Source organism: Talpa europaea (genome assembly GCF_964194135.1).
Source record: "Talpa europaea genome assembly, chromosome: 8".
Taxonomy (NCBI): Eukaryota; Metazoa; Chordata; class Mammalia; order Eulipotyphla; family Talpidae; genus Talpa; species Talpa europaea.
The window spans coordinates 41,192,886-41,208,265 of NC_140075.1; the positions used below are offsets into that span (position 1 = coordinate 41,192,886).

At 52.8% G+C, this 15,380-nt stretch overlaps 1 protein-coding gene across 1 annotated transcript in view; it reads right to left on the reverse strand.

Moving 5' to 3' along the window:
* ONECUT1 (one cut homeobox 1) overlaps window positions 1-13,470 on the reverse strand; it is a gene marked incomplete at both ends in the record, with an annotated part of 34,450 nt that extends 20,980 nt beyond the window's left edge. Inside the window, one exon of the mRNA XM_084240987.1 lies at window positions 12,366-13,470. Within this exon, the coding sequence (XP_084097113.1) occupies window positions 12,366-13,470 (1,105 nt within the window). The remainder of the gene's footprint in view (window positions 1-12,365) is intronic.
* Window positions 13,471-15,380: the final 1,910 nt, after the last annotated feature.

Genomic DNA, 15,380 nt, shown 5'->3' on the forward strand with positions numbered 1-15,380 from the left:
GGGTAAAAAATTAAAGTTATTTACTCTTAATATCAATATTCTTTTAAAAAAAGGTTTATTTTATTTATTTATGCATACAAGAACTGGGGTGTAGGGCAAAGGTATAGGGGGTGAGAGGATTCACCAGAGACAGAGTAGGGAGCAGAATAGGTGGGTTTACTGAAATACACTGCTAAGGGGAGCAGGGGGTGAGACAGGAGAGGTCTGCTCCCTGGCTAGGGATCGAACTCCACTCACAGTGGCTGGTGATAGCTTGATAGCACTGAGACTTTAACCCTTGCACTACCAGGGAGGCCCCTTTCATATCAATATCCTAATTCTCAAATTGGAGCTCCATTAGAATCATGAACATATTTTTGCTAACATATTTTTGCCTACTCTCCTCTCCTCCCTCAGTTTGATCTGCCCCCACCGCCAGAAATATGCACCCCTCAGTCTACCCCTCCCCACCACTGAAAACCTCAGCCATGGAGAAACAGATCTGTTATTGATGGGAAGATGCTGTGTCACAGCTGTGCTGGGGAAAAAAGAAACTTCCAGCTATATAATAATTCAGTTCCAAAAAATCTTACACATGCTATTGTTCCCTCTCCCTGGAAACCTATTCTTCTATGCAGACCCAAGTTCTAATCATCTTCCACATCTTCAAAATTGTCCCTTCATCACTCCCTGAACTTTTCCTTGGCACACAAAAAGGGTATGAACAGCCATCTGTCTCTCTGCTCTACTAGAATGTGCGATCAGTGCCCAGGACTCACACAGCTCTGCCACAGCAGGTATACAAAGGAATGAAGAACACACACACACCTCTTTCTATACCTAGTGAAATTTCCTCTTTTACTTTCTTTGCCCTGTCCACAATGGGCTGAATGAATGCAATTCCTTAGAGGGCTGACATTTTAGTGCAGTGCCAGGAACTGCATAAATGATGATACAGGGGCCTCCCCCGTGGCACAGCGGTTGAGTGCTGGGTTGCCAGGCTGCCCGCAGCCTCTGCAGTGCTGGTTCGATCCCCGGCTGCTCCCTGGCCACTGGAGGAGGGTCCCACATGGCGCGCAGACCTCTCCTGCCGCCCGTTGCTCCCCTCAGCAGTATATTTCGGTCCTTCTGCCTGCTCTGCTCCCCGCTGTGGCTCTGGTAAATTCTCTCACCCTCCCGTGCTTCTGACTGTACCCAGTACTTGTATAAATGAATAAATAAATCTTTAAAAAAATGATAATACAGATGTTGTTTGGTCTATAATACAGACGTTTGTTTGAATTGTGTGGTCTGAGGAACCAGACAAAAGCAATCTTTTCCCTCCCCAATGTTAAAATGATATTTACCTCTTACAAAATAACATGTGTATTCAAGATAGGAAGCACAGTAACAAGACGAACACCCTTGAAGGCAGCGCCCAGCAAAGGAACTAGAACACCAGTTGCCTTGTGAAGCTACAAAGATGTTCACTGCTATCAGCCTACCTTCCCCTTCTGGAGGCAGCTACTCCCCTGAATGTGCATTTATTATTATTTAGCATTTGTTTTTTCAATTACCTCTTTTTACCATATGCTTCTGTATCTCTAAACACTAAGTTGTTCAGTATTACTTGCTTTTGAACTTTGGCATTGTTCTGTTGTGGTTTTCTACAGCTTGTTTCTTTTTTTAATTCAACATTGTTCCCAAGGCTCAACGATGCTGTTTTATATAGTTGTGGCTCATTCACTTTCATGACAGTATATACAGTATTACATGAATACTTCATAATTTGTATATTCCTTGACAGTGCACATATGGGCAGTTTCTGCTTTTCCCTGCTCTATGAACAACGCTTCTATGAATAGTCATGTACACATCTCCAGGAGCACCTCTGAGTTTATCTAGGGCATAGAGAGCAAAATTGCTAGAGAGGTGCTGGTTCAGGTTGATAAAACAATACCAAATTATATTTGGAATCAGTGGTGCCAATCTACATTCCCATCGGCAGTGTATGAGCTCCTGATCATTCCTGTCCTCACCAACAGTCCATATTCCTTGGACACGAGAACTGTCATTTCAAACTGCAGCACTGCTCCTGACTGGAGGGGCTGCTTCCTCCTGATCATCTGACAGGGGAGCCAGGCCTCAGACACTGCCCAAGAGAGGGGCCCCTGGGCCATACACCTTGTTGAATCCTGCCTTTAGGACAGAGCAGTAAATGGCGATCAGAGACTCTGCCATGGGTTCGCAGCCATCACAGAAGGCAATCAATCATAGAATGTGGGACCTGGAAGAACATGAAAGCCAAATTCTTCATTCCACATTTAAGGAGACAGGTCCAGAAAGCTAAATGTGTTGACTAGTTCTCAGAGCTAATTATTTTTTTTTTTTTTTTTTTTTTTTTTTTTTAAAGTTATTTTTTTTTTTTTTTTATAGAGGCATGCTTTATTTATTTGTTTGCTGGTTTGTTTGTTTGTTTTGTTTATACATGCACTGGGTACAGTCAGAAGCGCGGGAGGGTGAGAGAATTCACCAGAGCCAGAGCGGGGAGCAGAGCAGGCAGAAGGACCGAAGTACACTGCTGAGGGGAGCAGCGGGCGGCAGGAGAGGTCTGCGCGCCATGTGGGACCCTCCTCTGGTGGCCAGGGAGCAGCCGGGGATCGAACCGGCGCCGCAGAGGCCGCGCACAGCTTCGCAACCCAGCGCTCAACCGCTGCGCCACCGGGGAGGCCCTCAGAGCTAATTATTGCCAAGAACCTGTCTCTGGGGCTCTTGATTTTTTATTTTGATATTTTTAGTAATTTTAGATGATACAACCTATTAATTTATGAAGTCTTAATTACTTAAGAATGTAAATATTCAAACAACCACCAATTCATTTTTAAAAGGTAGTTGTACCATTTCAGTGACCAGTAAGTAGTATAACTTGAGCTTCCTTGCTTATGGAGTAAACATATGCAGTACTGAATTTCAAAGGGATAAAGAGAGGAAATTATTATGGTTTTCAATATGCAAATTAATTAAAAGACATCGATCTCCCAAGGAAAATAATCCCCAATTTTCTGACTGACCATCCTCATCCTTGGACCATTCCCCCTCAGGCAAATGCTAGACACTGCCTTCAAAAGCCATTTTTGTGAGGCAGCCAAACTTCAAATTCAGCAAGTTTAAATTCATCCTTCTCTCATGAGCAATTATAACTAAGTTATCCTAAGAGGCTGGGAATTGTTTGTGGACATCACGGTAAAATAGCTTAGGGACCTGATGGTTCATGGTATTAGATGGCTTTACATATGAAGGTAGAGGAATCCTGAAAAGAGACCAACTTGCCACGAGGTACTTAGCATTCATCAGAGTGTGTCTAATAATCAAACGTAGCATGATCTGTGCAGAGGAATCTGTCCCCGTGCATCAGAGGCAGTAAAAGTGTAACTGGGGAGGAAGAGAAGGAGGCTTAGTAGGGTGATTATGTGAAGAAAAGTGGCCTCTGAAGTTTGTATCAGAAATTTCCATCCTGGAGCTGTTTGTGTCAAGAAAGTTACACCTCCCTCCCCACCCTCACAGCACCTTCCTTGCCCCTTTGCCTTGACCCTCTCTGCCTCTAAAATGCATTTGCCATTAAAAAAAATTCTTAGGGGCCTCCCTGGTGGTGCAAGGGGTTAAAGCACAGCACTGTGAAGCTATCTGCAGCCTCTGCAGCAGGAGTTCAATCCCCAGCCTGGCCAGGGAGCAACCCACATGGTGCAGCAGACCTCTCCTCGCCAGCTGCTCCCCTCAGCAGTGTATTTCAGCAGATCTGCCTGCTCTGCTCCCCACTCTGTCTCTGGTGAATCCTCTCACTACCCACCCCTGCAGCACCTCTGGCTTGTACCCCAGTTCTTGTATGCATAAATATTTTTTAAAAATTAAAAAAAAAAAAAGATCTTTTGGGGCCTCCCTGGTGGCCAAGGGGTTAAAGTCAGCGCTATCAGAATATCCACACTGCAGCAAGAGTTCCATCCCCAGCCAGGTTGCTGACCCACACAGCACAGCAGACCTCTCCTGCATCACCCGCTGCTCCCCTCAGCAGAGTGTTTCAGTAGATTTGCCCGTTCTGCTCCCCACTCTCTCTGGTGAATAATCCTCTCAACCCCCACCCTCCTCTGGCCTACACTTACACATTTGAAAAAAAAAAAAAGATCTTTTGGTTTAACAATGTCTGCAGGCTGGTAAATAGAAGTTTCTTTGAGCCATCCAGTCTTTTAAAGTCAGATTAACATTCAGGAATTGTTTGTTACTTGGGGGGGAGGTAGGGGCTTAAGGGGAAGAAGAGGAAGCAATTTTGCATGGAATGCTGACCAAACTCAACTGAAGCACTCCTGGTTCAGGTTTTCCAGCTAGCAGTCATTTAAATCAGCACTTCCCCTATTTAATGAGCTTGTAGTGCCATTACATAATCACCCAGCTCACTGGATTAATGATGAAAAGAGGAACTGATTTTTCCAGTTGCATCATTTGAAGTAAATGTTAACTTTCTTTCTGAGTCCTTAGTTAACCGCATTAGTGTGACAAATATGTCTTTGTCTAGCATAAGTAATTAGAATTTAATCACTTTAACTGCATCTTAATTACCCCAAATGAATTGAAAGGACATTTAATAGCAAAGATTAAATTGCCTTAATGAACGATTTTTGTGACTCCATCAATACTGGAATCGCGTTAGCCACTCCTCTCACGCACTTCCCCTGCAGCGAGCACTGACGCCAGTAGGTGGCGTGCTTTGCTCGTTTATTTATTTAATTTCCCCCATTGATCTGTTTTAGAAGAAAACAGGAAAGCGAAAAACACATAGTTTATTGTGTTCCCTGAAAAACTCTCTTTGGGACTATGAGCTCATCAGCAGATGAGAAAACGAAAGCAGTGATTTCAGAAACTGTCGATTCTGAGTACCCTCTGGCATATGCAAAAGAGGATGAGAAACACATGGATAACTGGAAACTTGCGGTGTTTGATGGAAATTGTAAGTTGCCCTCTGGATGATTGCCAACATATAAACAGAGTTTTAGTACATTTATTATTTTTTAGGGCAGAGTTCTAAAATGTGAATAACAGGGAAGCTTTGGAATAGTAAGATGGGGCACTGATGTGAAGCCAAGAATGTAATTGCTGTACAAATACAGATTAGAATGCCAAGTCCTGAAAGTATGGGAGGGCCTTTGGGCCCTTCTCCAGGCGTGTGTCCCAATAGAGCAGTACTGCACACAGAACACATCTAATGAGATGGGTCTTGCCCATCAATAATTGTTTAAGTGAACAAATGGATAAGGAGACTTGGGTTCCACATCTAGCTCAGTTTCTGCCTTATATTCCCTCTGGCTGCTTCTCCAAAAGAGCAATAAAAAGTCTCACTTATAAGTCTGAGTAAAAAAAGAAGTAAGTTTCCAGAAGTAACTCTCTTCGAGAGCCCCAGAGGGAAGACACGCTTGCTCTGGCTTCAAGACTTTTATGAAGAGACTTCCTAGATGGGGTGCTTATGACAATAAAGCAGACATTTGCACATCCTGGGCCCATGTGGCAGACCCGTACTAACAGCAGGGGCACAGGGTGAAGGGAACAGGGTTCTGGCTTTGAGCTAGGAAAGCTGAGTTCAGGGCAGCAGTGGTTTCCAGCTGTGTTACCATAGGTAAGTCAATTGACTACGTTGAACAGAGAAATGGGAAATAATGGCAACTACCACACAAACTATGCCAGTGGGTCCCAAACTTTGCTGCACATTAAAATCACTTTAGAGCTCTTAAAAATATCCCAATGCTGAGCTCATGCCTTATAGCAATCACATCAGAATATCTAGGGTTGTAGCCAAGCATCATTTTTTTTAAAAGATCCCGAAGGGAGTCCAATGTATAGCAAGATGTGGGAGCCACTGGCATAGACAATAAGCATTAAATGTGAACATTTGATGCTAGGAGAATGCACAGCATACATAAGTGCCTTCCTTATCCACTGCCGTGACATATCTGATGGTTGCATTTCAGTAACTGGTTCTGTTCTGGTGTTGTGATAGTCTCTCATCTAGAGGATGAAATATTTCTAGAAGCTAACTTATTCTAACTTATAATGATGTCCTATCTTTTTAGAGGAACATAATCTAGAGGACTCTGTAGCAGAACCCTGCGATAAAACATAATTTTGAATGTATTAAAAACAATCAGATTATCATGTGACTGGCTTAGTTATCTAACTCATTTCTGTGACTTCAAGAGGAAATTAAGTTTCATACCGTGCTAAGAGAAAAACCTGTGCAAATCTATTCATAGAAGATTTGTGATTGTGTACTAAATTCATTCATACCAGAAATAAATGTTTTCTTTTTACTGAACTCTATCAAACAGACATTTTTCATATCAAAATTATATAACATTCGTCTCCCAAGGTGCTTATTCATCTTATTTAGAGACATGGTGAAAAATAGTATTTTATGACTATACACTGAATGCTTTTATCTGGAATTATAAGAATCTATTCTCTAACTACCATGACTTCAACAAGACACTTCTGTTGCTACTACCAATAGTTCTCTATTTTAATGGGGGCTAGAGGAAGCTAGTAATTTTTCATAACCAGTCAAGGATCCTTGGTTGATTTAAAATAGCAAGTTGGTGTTTATTCTAATATGTGGAGTTTACAAAGAGCACTGAGCACTATTACTTGGAGGATGAGGCTTCTAACTATGGATTCTGAGGAGCAACACATCTGAGAACCTCCTCTTCAATTACCCATCCACCCACACTTGAAGATTTTCTTTCTTACAAAGAAATCAAGAATAAATTTTACCAATATACTCTGTAAGAATGATTTCTTCTGAGAACTTTAGGTAGCAGCGTCTGTTTGATTAGCTGAATTGGCCATGAATGTGGAAATGATGACATCAAAACAGCTCATGTAACAACCTCCTTAAAGACCTCGCAGATTAGAGATGACTATAGATTTTCCCCAGCACGGATCAAAGGGACTGAATTGAACGTTTTAGTTTAATGATCCAACCCCTGTCACACCCATTGGGACTGGAATCCCGATTTTATAAGCAGGTGTGCACGTGCACTCGGATGCACACAGAAAGCTGCTGGAGAGAGAGAAAGATCAACCACCAGATCGACGAGGATAGGTTTGATGTTTTCGATTACTTGCCTCTGCTGGTATATATTCCTGATGGGACCTCACAATTTCTCATAAACTTCAGAGGATTAGTGGTTCGTTTTTTGTTTTCTCACTATAATTCTTCAAAGGCACTTTCCAGGGGCGAAGAGAAACTGGAGCAGAGGACACGGCGCAGAGCCCTGTCCAGGGTGCTGACGCTGCACCAGGGCTTCAGGCCTCTCTCTCTAGGAAAGCCTTTTCACCCCACCCCACACCAGAGGAAACAAAGACCTCCAAGCTCAAGGCCTCAGGGCAGCCTCCTGACTCCTGTCAGTTAGCTGGAAGGGGAAACAACAAAACAAAGAAACTGCTAATCCTCCCTCAGGTACTATATCCCCTCGCCCTGCAGCTCCTTCTTTAGGCTGCCAGGATCACCTTCTTTAGTCTGAGTCTGCTGTTATCAAATAAAAACATGACAACAAAAGTATAATTCAGATAGAAAATCCAAATATGCATCTTGTTTGGGGAGGTGCACTTGGGGGGGAGGGGTGGCAGTTTTGTCTCACCAGTGGGGTAATTCCCAGGCATTGTAGGTGACTTACACAGACCCACTAAATATCCTTTATACCTTCTCCACATCCTCTTCATTTGAAAACAGTTATGGTTTTGAGAATCATTAGGACAATGACAGTATAAAAACAAAGGCACAGCAAGCATCTTTTTCTTTTTCCAAGCAGGTTTAACCACTAAGATTTGCTAGGGTACACCACCCCAGCGGCCCGCAGGGGGCGCGCGCAGCTATGGAAGCACTTCCTGGCTGGCTACCCAGAGGTGAGCCCAAACGGAGGGCATCAGAGTGGGCGCATCAGGGAGGGCAGGAGTACTGAGGCCCGGAAGCTTAAACATAGAGAAAGACACACCTTGGGTTTTGCAGTTGCTTTGCTGATGCACACAACTGTTCTATTGCTGACATAGGCCTCCCAGTGCCAGTTGCAAAATGGCGATGGCATGACTGAGTTTCTAGTTACTCTCAGACTCCTGTGCTGTGTGGGTCATCCTCTAGGTGCTTCCAAGGGACACGGGGCTGCACCTACTGATGGCACAGTGAGCAATTGGCTGCAGGATTTGTCTTAGGAAGCCATGTTCCATGTGCTGACAGCAGAGTCACCACAAAACTGTCAGCCCTCCTCAAGGCCCTGCAGCAGGTCTACCCCATCTTAGTCAAACTATTTGCTCCAGTTTTCACCACTTGCACACTTCTTAACCCCATGCTCTCCTTCCTCTCCTTATTGGGGATTATGCTTCTGAGTGGGGAATGCAAGAGAGAACTATTGTGATATGCCCTCCAGAGACAAGGGCTCTGAGAAAGGTCCACTAAGAGCCTTCTATTGTTTGTCCCTAATATTGAGACAATACAGGTTTCTTGTTCTGCTGGTGTATGTGTGGAGGACCCAGTCAACTTCCCAGGTGTCTCCGCCTGACAACTGAATTGACCTGTGCCATAGCCAAGCTGGGGGGAGGCAGTCCTGGTCTTTAGAGGGGTGCTCCCTATGTGCAGTTTCTCCTTCCCCCAGGCTGCACGGCTGAGGTGGTCATTGTGCCCCGCCAAGCCCTTTGTTCCTGTCACAGGCGGCGGGGAGCAGCTGCACTGTGAGACACCCACCACTCTGAGATGCTGGGTGCAAGGGTAACCAGTTCACTTGGCACCTTCTACCCCTGCTCTCGGGTCCAGGAACTGTTCCAGTTCTTGAGTCCCACAAGCCCAGTCCTGGCTTCTCTCCCAGTCATGCAGTCTTCGAGGATTGAGGAAGGGGGGTTCCCAGGGCCCAGCATCACAGTTCTTTGCTTGGTTCCCGTGGCTCCGGGAAGAGAGGGGACAGTTGAAATGTCACCGGCTGGGATAAATATTAACAAAAAGCAAATGAAGTTGCGTGGGGGCCAGTTATCAATCAACCAGGCCGCAAGGCCACTTACAGCAAACACAGCCCAGGTTGGCCTGAGCAAGACTTTCTCATGGACACCTCCTGGCTGAACCCCCTCCCCCCAGGCTTAGGTCGCTCAGGGGCAAATCCTGGACAAGAAAGGGACACAGTTCCTGGTCAGGGAGACCTCCCCTCCAGGTATAGCACACTAGAAGTGGCTTGGTACAGACTCCTCCCCAATCCCTGGGCCCGCAAGCCCGGAATCCTGGGTGGGAGGCATTTCTAAGGCTGGTCCTTGCAAGTTGTACTCTCTTCCTTCCCTGGCAGCTCCCCTATGTGGTCCAAGTCTTCTGTAATCTTTAATTGGAAACTAATCTCTCTCCTCTTAATAGGTGCCCACATCAGAAGTGTCAGAGGTGTCAGAGATGGGCCACCCACCCACCCACACAACCCAGCCAGCCCATCCCACATGGGACAATATGCAGAGGGAGACTGGCTGTACCGCACTTTAATGGGGGCAGCTGCAAGTATTACATTGAGGGACCATATATTGATTTTTTTAAAGGCAGTTAATTTGGTGAGAATTTCCTTCTGACTCACAGCTTCCATCAGTCCTTGTAATTTTGTAAAGAGAAGGCGCCACCCCCAGCATGCCAACATGTGCAGAGAGCGCTCGCCATCCACAACAGATTGTACAGCCACTGGGGTGCACAAAAGGGCACGGAAAAGCCACCCTCCTGCCACCGGAACTGACCTCCCAGCACCTGGTCTCACATGGAATAGGAATAAGGTTGAGGGGTCATGAAATAAAACAGCGAGTGCAATTAAAAGGGGCACTCCTGGTCTTGAGAGCTGGCTGCGGGAGCTCACCGCGCTGCCAAGGAGCGCTACAGTCTAGCTTAAGTCTCCTGTTGTCAGGGTCTACTAGAGATCATTTGGTGGGTTCAGGAAACTACCTCACTCTTTTTTTCTAAGTGAAAAAATTAACGGGGTCACTTGTTTTTCACTGACTTAGAAATAGGTCGTGGTTTTTGCAGCGCTAAACGATGGTTACCGGTTCCCTCCGCATGCGCCCTCCTGCCGACTCCCCACCCCTTTAAGTTGAAGAAAAGAAATGCAAAGAGACCACCCTCTATCCCGGTGTCTTAAGGGCGAAGTGCGCTCAGATTTGGCGCCAAATGTGACCTTTCCAGGTTTTTTCCCCCCAAGGAAAATGCCACGTACCTCAGGTCGAGCATGACTGGCGACAGGCTGCCGCGCGCCCCAGCAGGAGCCCCGGGACAACCTCCCGTGGACAGGCAGCCGTCGGAACTCGCGCTGCTTCGGCCCTGCGGCCCACTCCTAAAGGTCAGAGGGTGTCCGTGCAAAGCCGGGTAGTAGGACAGGAGGCCTGGAGGTCGTTTCTGAACAGAACCTGCCAGTATATCCTTCCAGGGGGCGACAAGAGCCAGTGAGGTAGGAAGTCACTGGAGCCCTTAATTAGCGCCTTCACTGGGTGCAGGATGGGAAAATGGCTTGGGGGAGGCGCGGTGGGGGGGGCATGTGCACCCTATCTCTCAATATGTCGCCTGCGCCGGCACTGCTTGGTAAAAGACACTGAAGCCCAGGCTTGAAGCCGGTGTGGGAATGTGCAAAAGCATGACTACCTTAAGCGCAGGCAGAGGCAGAGAGTCGGGGAGTTTTGTCTTTCCCCTCTGGAACTACAGCTGCCCGGTCAGTGCGCAGGGGCGGGGGGACTGGGGAGGCTGACACGGTGGTTGCACACAGGGCTAAGGAGAAGCATCACCGGAGCCCGGATTGCAGCCCGGCCACCTCTCCCTGCCCCAGCCTCGCCCGCGTCCGGAGCGCAGTCTGCGGGAGTCTGCAAGGGGACTTTGCTTGGAGCCAACAAATGCCGGGCTTGGCTGGAAACCCGCGCGGAGCAGAGGACCAGCTAGCGCGGCGGCGCTCGGGCGGGGAGGCCACGGGCACCCAGACCCAAGCAAGGCAGGAGTCGCAGGCTGGCTGGCACGCCGGCACCTGCCTCCTTCCAGCTTCTTATTGGCCCGCACGAGATGGGGGGAGGGGGCTGTGGCCTCTTGCTTTGATTTTAGACTGTGAAACGGCTCAGTGCCCCCGGCTCTGCGCGGATTGACTGTCTCTCGATCTCCAGGGACGAATTAATGGAGAACGATCAGTTAATTAACAAACCCTCATTCTGGCTTTTACCTTTCTCTTCGCCAGGACTCAGACCAGGGCCCTGGGCTGAAATTGGGGGTGGGGGAGCAGCGCCAACTTGGACCCAAGAGTAAATCAACTCAGTCCGGGTCTCCCCAAACCGAGTTAGCCTCGGCTGTCCTTGCTCTACCTCCCCGCGCGTTCCCCGCCCTCCGGGTTCGCCGAACCAGCTCGACATACTCGGTGTGATGGCGCGATTTAGATTGGTCTCAGCTGTCCCCGCGCCAGCCCGCGGGCCTGAGCCTCTCCCGCATCTTGGAAGAGGGGCGCTGGGGGAGCGAGGCGCTGCCTCTGCAGAGACCTTTCCTCTCAACCTACAAGCACTGGGTCTTAGGGTTTCTGCTCTCGTAGACCTGGGGTCATTTCCATACTCCCACCCCCTGCAAGGGGATGCAGCCGAAAAATCAAGCGGAGGAATAAAACGAATTGCTGAGTCCTAAGCTAGTCGGCCGCCAAGGGCTTGCTGGAAGCTCCCTGGTTGCTCCGCGGCTCCCCCCCGGACCTGGGCACTGTGTGCCCCCCTCTCCTTTCCATAGCTGGCTGCGCGCGCAAAGTGTGTGCTAACCTTTACGCACCGCCCGCACCACACGCCCAGCGCCCCGCGACTTCGGAACCTTCTTGGGGAACTCTCTGAGAGCATCTTCCCCCTCCCGACCCGGCCGATTGGAGTTGGAGGGGGCACCGCTGGGCGTTCCGCCGAACACCGGCGCGCAGCTCCGGCAGGCTGCAGCCCAGCGGCAGAGTATGCGCCAGGGGTGCTGCCTGGCGACACCTGCGCGCGGTTCCACGTACACATCGCTTTCCTTTCTCCAAACCCACAGTGCCCGACCGAGAAGAGACGCACAGATCTCGTCCGGCTAGGTGCGAGAATCTCTCTCAGCCTCCTGCCGTGCGAGCGCGCATCGCTGTCCCCAAGCGCAAAACCCACCCCGGCCTGTACTGAGACCGCGCCGTTCAGTCCCCGGAGCCTCCCAAAGCCCAGTACACGAGTCCGGCGTCTGCCCCAGAGCCCTGTGTTGGCTCTTCCAGGCCCGGAGACCTCCCTCCCGGAGGAGATGAACCGTGCCCAGCCCTTCTCCTTCCCTCCCTTGGCCGGCCCCTCCGGCTTCCCGATCCCTCACATCCCTTCGCGCCGCTCCCTGGCCCGCTCACCTGCTAGGCGGAGCGCAGACATGCGCTGGAACTCCGGCTCCTGCAGCCACTTCCACATCCTCCGGAAGGTCTCCCGGCCGGACTTGAGTTTGCTCCAGGGTTTGGGGTTACGCAGTAGGTCCGACAGGGTCCCTTGGGAGCGGCAGAGCACCCTCTGCGCGAAGATGGCCTGTGGGATGCTGTAGCGCTTGAGCTCGGTGGTGATACGCTGCGCCACCTCTTTGGTATTGATCTCTTCCATCTGCCCTGAATTACTTCCATTGCTAACCTGCGCGCCCGTCACCGAAGGGTTGGGTTCCCTGGCCGTCCCCAGAAGTTGCCCGTGGCCCTGGGCGTTCAGGTGCGCGTGGGGGTGGTGCGGAGGAAGGCCGTTGATGGGCACCATGCCGGCCGACGTGGGCGTGAGGTGCTGCTCCCCGTGCCGGCCGAGCATGGCCGGGTGGTGGGCTTCGAAGCCATTGGGGGTGAGCATCTTGTCGGCGGGCATGGCGGCGCCGGGGTGGGCATAGTGGGGGAGCCCTTGCTGGGAGTTGTGGATGCCCCCCAGCCCGGAGCCGGACAGGGGCGAGAGGCTCTGGCCCATGCCGGCCACGTCCTTGTGGTAGGGGGTATAGAGGTTGTTCATGGACGCCAGTCCGCGCTCGTCCCGCATGAGCGTGAAGCTGCCGCTCACGTTGCCCGCCAGGCGCTGGTGGTGGTGCGGGTGGTGGTGGTGGTGGTGGTGGTGATGGTGGTGCGGGAACTTGTCCGACACGGTGGAGATGGGCGGCAGCGGCTGCAGGGGCGTCAGGGTGGTGTAGGTGGTGGGCATGCTCATCCCCGGCGGGGTCTCGCAGGCCATGGTCATGGTGGGGTGCAGGGGCCCGGCCAGGCTGTGCTCGGGCGCGCGGTGGTGGTGGTGGTAGTCGCCCGCGCCGGCGCCGCCGTCCAGCAGGGCGGCCATGCCCATGGAGCGCGGGTGCGCGGGGGGCAGGTGGGCGCCGCGGTGCGCCGCGGAGCTCCGCGCGTGGGGGCTGCCGCCCAGCAGGTCAGCGGGCGCGGGCACCGGCTCGTGGCTCACCCCGTGCAGCTCGCCGAGCGCCTCCATGCTCAGCTGCGCGTTCATCCTGGTGCGGGCGCGCGGGCGGCGGGCCCCACATGGGGGTGTCCGGGCGGCCGCGGCGAGGGGCGCGCGGGGTCCGGGCTCGCCCTCGGCCCGCGCGCGGCGCCCGCTGCCTGGCTCGCTGCGCTGGCGGCGGGGCTCTGGCGCGCTCTGGGCGCGCGTCTCCGTCCCTCCCGCCGCGTCCTCGGCGTTCTCTTTTTTTTAAATATTAATTTCCAAAAAGGACCCGCGCCGTTGGGCGAGCGCGGCGCCCCCAGCCCGCCCACCCGCCCCCGGCCCCCGCGCGCCCGGCTGCTGCTTAGAATAGCGAGGCCCCCGGCTCCCCCGACGCGGCGCGCGCACCTCCCGCGGCCGCCGCTCGCCCGCGCCGCGGGCCGCCTCGCGCCATGGCGGGGTCGCTGGTGCCGACTCTGTGGCCGCCGCCGTGGCCGCCGCTGCCGCCGTGGCCGCCGCTGCCGCCGCCGCCGCCGCCGCGGCCCGCCCCGCCCCCACGCCCGCTGGCGGCAGTGCGCAGGCGCGCGGCTCGGCCCCGCCCCCTCGCCCCCCGCGCGCGCGACCCGTGACGTCCGCGTACAAATGAAGGCGGGGGGCCCGCGCCGGGCCGGCGGCGCCGGGCGGCCGGGGAGTGGCGCGCACGTGCGGAGCCCCGGCGGGGCGCGGGGCGCGGGGCGCGGGGCTGGGGCGCCCGTCGGGGCCCCGGCGCGGGTGGGCGCTGCTTCCTCAGCGCCCCCGTCGGCCGCGCTTGCTGGGCTCCCCGCGCGTTGGGGCGCTGCGCCCGGGGAGCCGGGGCGCTCCTCGTTCTGCGCACCCCGCCCTCCGGGCTCCCTCCGCGGGGCCGCCGGGGGTCTGCGCTCCCCGCGCCCTCAGCTGCCGGGGGTGGCTGTGCCACAGGCCAGGGAGCCGGTGTCGTAAAGGCCCCGGGCGGGCTGGTGGGCCCGGCCCCGGCTGTCCCCACCGACGTGCCGCCTCCTCCCCTCGGGGAGTTGGGGTGCGCAGCGCGGGAGCCTCAGCCCGTTCATTCCTCGCGGCCCCTGGCCGTCTGGGGTTTTCTCCGGCTCAGGTGCAGTTGGTACATAAGGCGGTGCACCGCGGCGTCCACGGCGCAGTCAGACAGACACACACAGACAGACAGACACACAGACACACGCGCGCACGCAGACTCTGATAGGTTCCCAAGTTAACTTGGAGGTGCTGGTGGGGCCGTCGAGGCTCCGGTGTTGCTGCGCCTGCCCCCTGGCCCTCCAGGTAAATCACCCAGAGGCCGCTGCTTGCAGGAAGGAATGGCGCCCTCGGGGTACACCGGGAGCGCTGGTTTCCGCGGGACCCCGAGGGACGCTTTCCTCCCGGCGTCCCCGCGAGGAGCCTCCAGATTTGAAAAATCAATTCAGCCGAGGGTATAATTGTCCGATTCCCACAGTCGCGCTCCACTCCAGAATCCAACCTGGTCCTGGGGCCTGGTGGGGACGCGTGGGGAGGCGATCCGGTGTGGGACGGACGTCAGACCGCCACATGCGGAGGCTTTCATTTACAAAAGAATGAAAGAAAGAAAAAATCCGTAACAAAAGACAGAGCCGTGTTGCTTAGGTGCTTTCATCCCTCAGAGAAAGGACAGATGTGCCCATTGTCCACCCCTTGGCAGTTACGACCGGGTCAGCGCAGATCTTCAGCCCCAGGCGAGCCGTGGTCACAATGGGGAACAGCGTCTCCGGGTCTGGGTATCAGGGCTGGGATATGGAAAAAAAAAATGTGTGTGTCCTGGGATGGACCAAACTCAAGACTGTAAGTTCCTTTGCTGGGGCATGGGGCAGAAGCCCACCGCTCCTGTCTGCTGGAAATGTTCCTAGACCCTAGGGGAGGTCAGGGTAGGGGTGATGGCAGTAGGCTGGCAAAAGCTTGCCAGCCAGCACCCTCCA